This window comes from Caretta caretta, chromosome 16 (assembly GCF_965140235.1).
Source record: "Caretta caretta isolate rCarCar2 chromosome 16, rCarCar1.hap1, whole genome shotgun sequence".
NCBI classification, from domain to species: domain Eukaryota; kingdom Metazoa; phylum Chordata; order Testudines; family Cheloniidae; genus Caretta; species Caretta caretta.
In genome coordinates this window covers 16357593-16370235 of record NC_134221.1, presented here as the reverse complement: position 1 = coordinate 16370235, position 12643 = coordinate 16357593, and the positions used below count along the sequence as shown (strand labels likewise).

Genomic DNA, 12643 nt, shown 5'->3' with positions numbered 1-12643 from the left:
AGAACTTTTGTTCCTGGATCTTCTTTGTATCTTTCTATGAAGCCTGCATAAGTTGTTTGGGTTTGTGGTTTGTTTCTTTGCTTAACTGAAAATATGCTTTTAATTAAAGTCCTGATGGGTTTATCGGTTTATGTAAAATAGTAGGTAAAATGTGTTTCTAGGAAGACAAAGCACAAGACAGGTCGCTGGAATTTTGGTGTAAATTAACAGCTATGCTGATTTATGCCAGCTGAGGATCTGGCCAGGAGGATTTTTTCCTCCCCCAGTGGGCATTGGGTTTAGGTTCAGAACTGTTCACAGTCGTAAATAATCAGAGCAGATGCAGCATGTTCCTGAATGAAAATCTCTTTCAGAATTAGGAATGATTACCTTTACTTAATTTTCACCTGTACCTGAAGTCGTTATTTGGCTTCTAAAATCTCAGAGGAGGGTTAGCCTTTGCCAAAACCGTTCCATTTTGGCTTTGCTGAGAACAGTTATACCCAGTGGGTTCAGGAATGCTGTATGGTTTCCTTTGCAACTTTGTTTTCTTGCTTTGCGTAATTTAATGTTACGTTTTCCCTCCCTAGCCAGAAATTCTCTCTCTCTCTTCCCCCCTCCCTCCCTGTCATTTCTTATGTATTTCCCTCTTTTTTTAAGGTTATATTCCAAAATGGTCTGCCTCAGCCCTGTGTGTAACTAAAAGATTTTCCTTCAAAGGAAGGAAGCAAGACGCAGAAGAAAGTCAGCAAGATATGGATATATATATTTTTTGCTTATGTCTCTTTTAGTTCCTTCAAGTGTAATCTAGCCGCGCCTGCTTCGACAGCCATCAGATAATTTCTTTATCTCCTAACGGCTGCCTAACTAATTTATGAAGGAAAGCGCATCCACTTGAAGGCACGAGTCGTTCCCCCCATTTCCCCTTTGCATGATGCTCCCCGCTGTGAACTGAGTTTGCATATCTATAAGGCTGTGAGCTGGCACCATGCCAGGAGAGGAGCGGGGGTGACATATCTCAGGCAAATCAGTGTCAAAGGCTTGACATGTTCATTCACAGCTTTGTCAAAGCAACCTTTGGAGGTATGGGGAGAAATGCATTTCTCTTGCTTAAGTGGTTGCCATTTATGTTTTAATTTACCGTTATACTTTTCAAAAACAAACAGAAAAACCCTCAGTTGTCTTTTTATGCTCCATTTCCCTTCCTTCCATTCCCCTGCCTCCCCTTTCCTTTCTCTACCTCTACATTCTCTGTGAAGGAATCTTCTCTGTGCAGGATTTCCTAGCTGCATAAGGGATGATGCTTGCATTCCACATAGGTTGGGATCTTGGCCAATGCAGAACCATAACTCACAACCCTTTGGACCGAATCATAACTTCTCTGGACTGGCTCCGCTCCTTCATGGCATGTCATGAACTTGATGTTTCAAGAAGTTGTGTTCACCTCAGTTTCTTTAACTGCGTATGACTGAAATAGCAGGGATGGTGTGGTACTGCAGGTCACAATCAAGGTTCATTAGCAGAACTGTAGGGGGAAGCTTTCCCATGTGCCATGCTTGCATTTAGCAGGGTGATTTAGCGAATAAATTGTGGAGCTGTCAGTATTTACTCTTGGGTTCTGTTCCTGGTTCTGCCATTGACTCCCTGTGTAACCTGGGAAAAGTTATTTAACCTGTCTCTGCCTCTTTTTCCATAGCTGCAAAATAGGTCACCTCTGTTATCCCTGTCTTGCAGGGTATTGAGTATCGAGATCAATTCCTATTTGTAAAGTGCTTTGAGATCCTCAGATGCAGGCACTGAAGTGCAGAGCATTATTATTAATCTCTGAATTCACCAAATTTAAGAAAACAAAAATAATACCTTTCAGAATCCTTACATTCCTATGATAACGTTGATCGAGAAAGATTCCTAAACAGTGGTCCAAACTCTGCTGTCCTGTAAACAGGTATAAATCCATAGTAACTCCGTTGACTTTGGTGGAGCTACTTTGGCTTTACATCAGTGTAACAAAGAGAAGAATTTGGTCTTTTGTATAGAGGGATCTATCTACCCACCTCTGAATGTAGCCTCTTGGGAACCCAGGCCCCATCCTTCAAACATTCATGCATGTGCTTTACTTTATGTATTACAACTGGGAGTGGAGAGCAACACATCCAGTTAAAATGACAGGAGAAATTGAAATAGACAGCATGAAAATAAACACCCCTTGCGACACTTGGCTATGACACCAGATTGTCTCCTTTATTTCAAAAGGCTCCATGGGATTTTTAATGATCACAAACAGGCAGGGCATTGGTTTTACACATAACCTGAAAGAGATGTTGAAGTTTCACTTTTTTGACTGTGATCCCAGAAAGGAAAGAAAATAAAGTCTTAGGGCTGGCATTGAAAATGGCTGCTGAGGCTATGTCAGACTTGGTGAGTGAGCTTATCCAACAGGGAGACTGGGTCTGATCAGCCCTAACCCAAGTAACATTGCATTCAATCGTAATGATTGCAAGATCTTGTGGGAAAGGGAAATAACTTGGCTGGGAAATGGATGCTGCAAGCTAGTAAAACAAAGTCCTTTACAGTATTTTGTTTTGCAGGACGGTGGGGGATGGAAAAATCCTGGTGATCCCACTCTTTTCCCCTAGCCTCTAGACCCTTTGTTGCTGTCACCATCCTTCTGGGTGAGAATATACTGATTTTAGGAACTCCTTAATCACATGACGAGCATCATTGCTGAGTGACAGTGAGGCTGCTTGGTCCCTACTCCAGAGCTGTATAGGCTGCCTTTTACAGAATCATTGAAATGTAGGACTGGAAGGAACCTCGAGAGGTCATTTAGTCCAGTCCCCTGCACTCATGGCAGGACTAAGTATTAACTAGACCATCCCTGGCAGATGTTTGTCTAACCTGCTCTTAAAAATCTCCAACGATGGAGATTCCACAACCTCCCTAGGTAATTTATTCCAGTGCTTAACCACCCTGACAGTTAGGAACCTTTTCCTAATGTTCAACCTAAACTGCCCTTGCTGCAAGTTAAGCCCATTGATTCTTGTCCTATCCTCAGAGGCTAGGGAGAACAGTTTTTCTTCCTCCTTCTTGTAACAACCTTTTATGTACTTGAAAACTGTTATCATGACCCTCTTTGTCTTCTCTTCTCTGAACTAAACACACCTAGTTTTTTCAATCTTCCCTTATAGGTCATGTTTTCTAGACCTTTAATCTTTTTTGTTGCTCTTCTCTGGACTTTCTCCAGCTTGTCCACATCTTTCCTGAAATGTTGCACTCAGAACTGGACACAATGCTCCAGTTGAGGCCTAATCAGCGTGGAGTAGAGCAGAAGAATTATTTCTTGTGTCTTGCTTACAACACTCCTGCTAATAGATCCCAGAATGATGTTTGGGTTTTTTTACGACATTGTTGACTCATATTTAGCTTGTGATCCACTATGACCTCCAGATCCCTTTCTGCAGTACTCCTTCCAAGGCACTCATTTCCCATTTTGTATGTGTGCAACTGATTGTTCCTTCCTAAATGGAGTACTTTGCATTTGTCCTTATTGAATTTCATCCTATTTACTTCAGACCATTTCTCCAGTTTGTCCAGATCATTTTGAATTTTAATTCTGTCCTCCAAAGCACTTGCAACCCCTCCCACCTTGGTATCGTCTGCAGACTTTATAAGTGTACTCTCTATGCCATTATCTAAATCATTGATGAAGATATTGAACAGAACCGGACCCAGAACTGATCCCTGCAAAACCCCATTCAATATGTCCTTCCAGCTTGACTGTGAACCACTGATGATTACTCTCTGGGAACAGTTTTCCAACCAGTTATGCACCCACCTAATAGTAGCTCCATGTAGATTGTATCTAGGTTGACTTGCCTGCCTGGAAGTACGCTTTGTGTGTTCCAGTGGAGACTTGGATGCACTCCATGCCTTGTTGAGCTGGGGAATGATATGATGGGTCTGTACGTTGACCTGGAATCTTCCACATGGCAGCATTAAGCAAAAGAACTTGGCTAAAAAAATCTGTTTGTTACATTTAGAATGCTGTGATTTAAAAATAAGAGCCCCTCTATGCTTTCACATGGGCACAGAGTTTGCTAAGGTAGAAAAACGTGGAGGAGCAACTGCATAATATGCCAGAAAAAAATTTTTGGCCCTCAAATTTTCCCAGAATTTTGGTTTAATTCTTAATACAGTACTGTTCATACAGCCAAATATTGGTCCTACTGAAGCCAATGGAAAAACTTCCCTTGGCTTCAATTAGCACAAGATATGACCTAGGAATGCTTATACCTGCATTTCAAGCATTTGTTTTTCAACACAATATTTGGGCGAGGGGGTTGTTAACATGCTCTGCCCATGAAGGCTAAGAATGCTCCGTCTCACGTTCTGTCGTCTTCTGAGGAGTCCACCACTAAAACAAGGAAAGATGAGACCTAATAAAAAATAAGCAAAAAGAAACACTTTCTTTTCTGGGAGCAGGGGAAAAACCTTTCTTGTGTCTCAAAATGTAATTGTAAATCGGGAGTATCCATCCAGCAGATGTGTCTCCAATGGGGTCCTGCGGGGGTTGGTTCTTGGCCCTATGCTATTTAACATTTTTATCAATGACTTGGAAGAAAGCATAAAATCATCACTGATAAAGCTTGCAGATGACACAAAAATTGGCAGTGGTGAATAATGAAGAGGACAGGCCACTGATACAGAGCAGTATGGATCACTAAATAAACCGGGTGCCAGCAGAGAATATGCATTTTAATATGGCTAAATGTAAATTTATACATCTAGGAACAAAGAATATCAGCCATACTTATGGGATGGGGGGCTGTGTCCTGGGAAGCAGTGATTCTGAAAAGGATTTGGGGGTTATGGGGGAACTGAGGAGGAGAAGAGAGGCTATTTTACCTCTATATTGGGCATAAATGCAACTGCTGCTGGAATACTGCGACCAGTTCTGGTGTCCACAATTCAAGAAGGATGTTGATAAATTGGAGAGGGTTCAGAGAAGAGCTGTGAGAATGATTAAAGAATTAGACATCAGAAAACATGCCTTATAGCAATAGACTCAAAGAGAAGGTTAAGGGGTTACTTGATTACAGTCTATAAGTATCTACCTGGGGAACAAATATTTAATTATGGGCTCTTCAATCTAGCAAAAAAGATGTAACACAATCCAATGGCTGAAAGTTGAAGCTAGACAATATCAGACTGGAAACAAGACGGTACGAGTGAGAGTAATTAACCATTAGAACAATTTACCAAGTGTATTGGTGAATTCTCCAGCACTGACCGTTTTAAAATGAAGATGGGATGTTTTTCTAAAAGATATTCTTTCGGAATTATTTTGGGGAAGGTCTGTGGCCTATGTTATATAGGGGTCAGACTAGATGGTCAGAATGGTCCCTTCTGGCCTTGAATCTATGAATTTCTCTCTCTCATATATATGCACACACAAGTGCACAAACTCAATTCCTTTCTTTTGCAGGTCACCTTAATGTTTATTAAATCCTTTGAGTTCGTCCAGGTGTGTTAGAGGTTCATAGTCTTATCAATTATTACTGTAAAACTGACCAGCTCAAAATTACTGAGGATAGGAACCATATGAAAACTTTATCTGGTACTTTTTCCATAATACACTAATATTTCCCAGTTACCCTGCTTCTTTTCTCTAGAGCTAAATTAATAATTTTCAGTTAAACCTTAAAATTGGAAGTGCTAATTATTGAAGACTTTATGGTAGGTGAGAGCCAAGAATCTTCCAATGGACTATAGTGTTCTTCACTTCCCACCCATGGCTACCGTTATGTTAGTTTCCGCATCATTAAAGTGTGTGATAATTTTTCCCTTCACTTTAATGGGAGCAAGATTATGGGTGAAATCGTGGCCCTATTGAAATCAATATAAAAAACTCTCATTGACTTCAGTAGGACAAAGATTTCACTCCAGGTCTTCAGACATCTCCCAGGTTCCGTGTCCGTTATGGCAGTGTTGTAAATTGTGTCTGAAGTGAGACTTTTTGGGAGTGAAAAGCACTATAAAAACGTATCGGGCATCATCTCAGGCTGAAATTTTAGGCGTTGGTCCCTTCTGCCCCGCTTTACCATTCTGTGGCATTTTTGGGATCACTGGTTATGTCTGATCCCCTTGGTGAGGAATCGAGTCCACTTTTGAAGGCTATGTCTCCACAGCCATGCCCCTAAAAGTTACGCAGTGTAGCGGCTGTTTGTTGGCTCCCCTGCCGACAAAAAACTTCTACCCCCAACGAGCGGCGCTGTTCACACTGGCACTTGTCGCGGCAAAACTTTTGTCTTTTGGGGGGCGGGAGGGTTTACACATATGAAAGACACAAGTTCTGTCGTTCAATTGCCGGTGTAGACACAGCCATATAGAAAGCTGTGCGTTGTCTTTGGGAAAAGAGGAGACATTACAATTTTTTTTTTCTTTTCTGCTGTGTCAGTGTCTCCGAGATGAAGATGGAGGATATTCTGTCCAGCCTGATGAAAGACGATCGTTTCAAGGGGCGCCAGTGGGGAAACAAGGTGAGCAAATGTTCCGATTTGGAATTGCTTAAATTTTCGTTTCCTAACCAAGCATGACAAATAGGCTTTTCCTTGGCTCTGTTTCTTCAAGCCAAGGGATTAGCAAACCCATGATCTGGGCAGTGCAAAATGACAGTTGAACCTCTCTATTCCACACTTCCCTAATCTATGTTCCTTGAAAGTTTTGCCCCAAAATGTACCTCTACAATGCTCAGCAAAGATTTCACAGTAGGTCATGCCGTAGTGAGGGCTTTTATGGCAAAGAAACTGCATTGCTCTTTTTACAAACCTACTGCAGACCATTAGCTAGCAGATTCTGACCTATTTTAAGTGATTACAAACTACACAATAGTCCTCCAAGTAAATAAACATTTTTTGTGATGCATTCTCCAGGCTTTTTTAATCCTCACCTTGTTCGCCCAGGGCCTGATCCAAAGCCCATTGCTGCAGATGGGAGTCTTTCCACTGACATTGGTGGGCTTTGGATCAGCCCCTTCCTTGCTCATTCCCAGAATGTAGACACTTGCAATGGATCTTTCAGTCATTAGAGCAAATTGGAGAGTATTGCTGTTTAAGAGCCCAGGTCTTAGATAGAATGTGAGTGAAAGTCAAGCATTATCCAGGTTTATTTTTCCACTCGCTCATTATTTTGCCAATTCACTCGTTCCATTACATCACCCAGCAGTCTTCAACTTGTCCACTGTCTTCCAGTTTCCTACTGACGGCTCTGTTGGGAACTGTGTGTGTTCCCATGGCTTTGAAAAATAGTCATCCTTCTGTTATGCCGTACATCTTCTACAATGAAGATCTGTAGATCATCTGACATTTCTATTCAAAACCATGTATGTCTGGCCCTTTGCTAAAGTCAATATATAGTATATACTTTTTTTTATTTTCTGTTGTATGTTGCCTGGAACAAATCCTTTTTGTTCAGGAGTGTGGTCTGTAAAGTAGTCTAACAAATACATAGTTTAATAAGCGTGTGTGTTAGTATAAAGGCTTCATTGGTGTGAGTTTGGGATTGCTGCATTCTTTAAAAATGACCTAACGTACCTTTTCTGTGCATAAAAATGTCACCACTTTGAAGTCCAGTATCCTTGGAAGCAGGGGCATGCACAAGGGGGGACAAGCAGGGGCACACCTCCTCCAAAAGTGATCATATTTTATTCTTGTGCATGCTCCTGTCTAGAAGTAAGCTTTGTGTGTACCGTTGGAGACTTGGAATCCCCTTTCAACGATTATAAAACTCCCAATTTCTAGCCCTGCTGGCTCTAAAGATATCCCACTTTAAATCTGGCACTGGCCCAGGGCAGAATATAACCCATCTTGGGCCAGTGTAATTGTGTTGTCTGGGAAGAGAAAATCTTTCTCTGGAAGGTTTTGGTTTGGTCTTTCAATTGCAGCTGTTTTTGAAGCTTGTGAAAATCAGGGCCATGGTGCATTGAATTGAGAACCCAACAACTGAGGACTCTCAAATCAATGGCCACTTTTGAAAACATTGGCATTAACAAACTCTTCGTGCCTCATTTTCTCCATCTGTAGAATAAGGCTAACCGCTAACCACACCAAAATAAACTGATATTTGGAAACTGGTTAGTATTCCCATTCATTACTTGTGGTAGTGTCTAGAGAACCCCATTATGCTAGGTGAGGTACGTATAACAAAAAGATAATCCCTGCCCCAGGGATCTTGCCAATCTAAAGTTGAAATCCTGGCCCTTTTTAAGACAATGGGATGTTTGCCATTTAATTCAGTGGAGCTGGGATTCACCCTAACTGTGGGAAGTTGGTGGTGCTGCCTGACACAGGTTTAAAAGACTTTGACCAAGAGAGGAAATATCTTGTTACGGGAATGTCCTGAAAAATTTAATAGGGATGAAACCAATGTAGTTCTATGGACATTAAATAGGATTCTATAGACATTACTCTTTAAAAGCCTATAAAATGTAATAGAGGATGCAATCCTTTCTGTGGCAGCCTGTAGCATTCTGTATCAGGGATCTAATTCTCTCTCAGATTCTATAGGGTGATTTCTAAAAGGTCTATGGAAAAGTTATCATCCCCTACTAAATGCTATAGAACTTCTCCATAGGGCCAGTATAGCGAACGAGGAACAGAATAGACTGTGTGTGGAACAGACAGCGACTGCAAGTTTTAATTTCCGCTTGTTATGAAGGATGTAACCTAACCCAGTCATGACTTTGCTACTTGCAAGTTACAGAGTTCTCTTTACCTTATCAGCTCTCCACGCATGGAGTCATGTATACGTGAGACTTGTGCACACAGAGACCTCATTATAATGCTCTTCGGCTCTCACCACCTTGACTGAAGTCCATTATAAATACCCCTTTGGAACACACATTTTTGGGCTCCTGTGAGCAACTGGGGAGTGAGCTGAAGTGCCTGTAAAATGTATATTTTATATTTAGACACATAAAATATATATGTGGCTACATCTGTTCACACACCTACAAAGAGAATAAATCTGATCTTTCAACTTTTATCGGGGGAGGGGTAGAAAAAAAATACCGTGGTGGGTTCTAGGGACTGTGCAGGAGGGTCAGAATCAGCCAGGCAATAAAAAGTTATTAAAACAACATCCTTCATTTTGTTTTCCAGTATCACAGAAGCAGGACATGTTATGGCCTCGCCCTTCTTTTTTTAACCATAAGAACATCCCTCCTGTTCTCGTTTCTATGAACCCTCTTCCTTAATGAACTTGGAGATTTCCAATATCCTTCCCCTCCTTCCAAAAAAAATTCCAGTCTTAATAGGCATACGTTTCTCTCTTATGAAATAAAGAATCTATCTTTTTTTTTAGCCTGCTTGCTTTTTCTTTTCTGTGATGTCACGAAATGCTCAAATAAAATGAGTTGCTCCTTGTGTATATTATTATTTATTAATTATGATTATTATGGCAGTGCCTATGGACCAGCCAAGTATGTGGTGCCATTGCGCAAGGCACTGCACAAACGCAGAGTAGTAGAAGCTTTCGTAAATGAGGCGGAGCATGTAACATAGTGTGCACACACGTACACACACACGTTCGTACACACACTTACACACACACACACACACAGAGTTTAGCATGCGTTTGTTACAAAGGTTAGTTCCGCTAACTGAGGCAGTAAATATATCTGGAAGGAGAAACAGCCAAGCAAACCAATACTGCGATGCATTATCTTTTGGGCCTTGGCATATGGTAGAAGGGCCTCAGATGTATTGTCTCTCTGACTTGAACAGGGATGCTCTCAGGAATGAGATTTACTCGGGTGTGTAAAGGATGCAGACTTTCTTGTAGCTGCCAATCCACTCGTTTTATCTGTCCACAGCCTCAGACAGTGGTGTATGGTGGGGGGGGTTTTTTTTTTTTACACTGCTCGACTGAGTCAGTTTTAAATTTAGATTTTTTTTTTTAAAGACCAACCTCCCTGGAAGGCAGGAATCAAAACCCAGATTTCTTCATGCCCATTAAGGGACAACTTTAAAATGAAATCTTTCTGGCGGGGTTGAGGGGGATAGAAGAGAAGGAAGGAGAGGAAGGAGGAAGCTGTTTTCTAAGTACGTTATGTTTTCTTCCATTTGCTTTTTTTTTTATTATTTTTCTTGGGCTGACCTCACACTTTGGAAATTATGCACCTAGTTTTTATCCCTCGTTTTAGTCTTACTCCCACCCTCTCCCGCACCAGCAAGAAGAGATGCCTCATTTTGAAGCCTAAAGGGGGAAATAAGAAAAGTCCTTTGTAATATATTGCCATATTATCACTAAATCCCCTGACAGTTGTGACACAGAAGCAAGTCACCTGTCACTTAAGCTTGAGGTCTCTTTAATTTTCTCCTGGAATTCGCACCAGGCTGTCTTTAATTTGAGGCCTTTATTGGAATTCTGAAACCTTTCTGCCTCCCCAGCGCTCAGATCTATTCTGAGTGCTGTTACAGAATGTATACAATAACCAACAGAGGGATTCGGAGAGGGCTGAAGCGCTGTTTATTTAACACTCTGGAGGGATTTTCGTGCTTATTCGGTCCTGGCTACCCGGCTTTCAATATCGCTTTGACAACTGTTATGCCCTTCTCATTAATTTTAAACAGTTAAAACACAGGAAAAAGAGAAAAAGTTTTCATTATTAAAGTGCTTTACTTTTTAATAACAGAGGATTCTGTCCGCCAGGGGAAAGGGCAACCTCGCTAATTTCACATTCATATTAAAAAACGCAGGGAAGGTGACACTCTATGCTGCCTGAGAGGCTTAACAAAAGAAAAAGTGGGGAGGGGAGAGAAAAAAAAGTTTTATGTTTCACGTCAGTAGAAACTTGATAATGACAACGACAAATGTCCGCTTTTGTGAGGTGGCTCCACTTCTGGCATATTATATCCTTGCATGGACCCTCGACTGCGAAATAGCTCATCAGATTAGTTATTGTTAATAATTCAGTTCTCCACAGGTGTAAGCAGACATGACTGCATTTAAGTCAGCCTTGCACCCTGTGTCACCAGGAGTGAATTTGGTCTGCTGTGCTTTGTAGCTTGGAGATTATATAGAGACCTTTTTTTCCCCAAAAATCCAGTAAAATGACTAGATCCCCTTGTCTGCCGTGCACAGATGCAATACATGGGACAATGGTTGATGCATGGGAAGGTGCAGAGACGTCATTGCATAAAGGGGCTCTCTGGAAGGAAGTGAAGAGGGCACTTAGGGTGCAGGAAGGAAGAGATTGTTCACAGTGTAGGAAGACAGTAGGCCAAGAGTGGAAGAAAGAAGTGGAGAGAGCAGCTTGGATGGAGGGTCCTGGGAAGTGTAGGGAGAGGAAGATCAGTGAAGACGAGAATAAGGAGCAGGAAGTTGATAGGGAATGAGAGAGAACGAATGTGGGGGGGTTTAATTCATTGTCCTAGGGCAGGACTGGTTATATGGATGGATGGATGGATGGATGGATGGATTGATTTACTCCCTGTTTTACTTAGCATAACATCATTCTAAAACGCAAGAGAAAACTGGGCCCAGTGGTGTCAGTCTGGAGTAACTCCACTGATCTGGATGGAGTTATTCCAGACTGACTCTGCTGTAACCAAGATTGGAAGCTAAATTGGTGAATCCAAAGTGGCTGCTAGCAGGAGGGGGGGAAAACATACGTAATAGGTGTTAGAAAACACAAAATTAAACCTGATTTGCTCCCGTCACGAAGCAGTGCTCACTGGTTGCTTTGACTTTAACATCTTTATCTATACATATTTTTTTCCCTAGTAATATTGAGAGGATTACCCTCGTTGGCCCCGGGGTGGTTACTGTGTGATTTTACTGTTATTAAATCTATTCTAAACTGCTTCATTATTCCTGACTCAAACTCTGTCTTTCCTCTAATCCTCCCACCGCCCTCCTAGAAATCTCGTGGCGTGAACCCCCAGGAAGTGCGGGAACGGGCGACGGTCTTGCAGACCGAATTTGAAAATTATGTGCACTCCAGTGAGGGAACTGTCCGGTGGGCAAAGAAAGGTCAGTAGGTTTCTTTAAACTTATTACCGAATGGCTGATACAAACTGAAAGGATTCCCCTCTGATGGGGAAGTCTTTGGGGGAAAGGCCTAGCAGAAGCATTCGGGGCCAGTGTCTCTAAGGGGGGTTGAAATGGAAGCAGAAGGCTTTATAACGATATTAAATATTAATTTCTTATTTTCACGTATTACGCACAAATGAGGTTCAGTCTTGGCTTTCATTAGGATTTGCATCCAGGCGGCTCTGACCTAGTCACGTGAGTGTCTAGGTTATGTGTTACAAGGGGAAGGTCAGAGGCAACTGGCTAACCTCATCTTGGCTGTAACTGCATTGAATCCACTGTTCACACCAGGGGTGCATTTGACCCAGTGAGACAGAATGCCTTGGAAGAAACGCCTAGCAGCCCTCAGCCAAGGATATATTTCCATTTGATGTGTGTGTACGTGTGTGCATGGAGGAAAGCACACCAATAGCAGAGAAAGCACAATCACTGATAATTACAATGATTATTGCAACTTTATGTACAAATCTGCGGTTTCATCTTCTGTTTTTGCCAGATAGGATATGTAAAGTATGGTACAGAGCAATGCAGTGAGTTTTTACCATCTATACCTAGATTTGAGAATATGGAA

General features: G+C 41.7%; 1 protein-coding gene across 3 annotated transcripts in view; it reads left to right on the top strand.

The window, feature by feature from the left end:
- The window catches only part of DDX31 (DEAD-box helicase 31), a 73372-nt gene that overhangs the window by 34275 nt on the left and 26454 nt on the right, over positions 1 to 12643 (top strand). For all 3 annotated transcript variants that reach the window (XM_048823117.2, XM_048823118.2, XM_048823116.2), the window contains 2 exons: positions 6437 to 6518; positions 11901 to 12012. In XM_048823117.2, coding sequence (XP_048679074.1) covers positions 6437 to 6518; positions 11901 to 12012 — 194 coding nt within the window. The remainder of the gene's footprint in view (positions 1 to 6436; positions 6519 to 11900; positions 12013 to 12643) is intronic.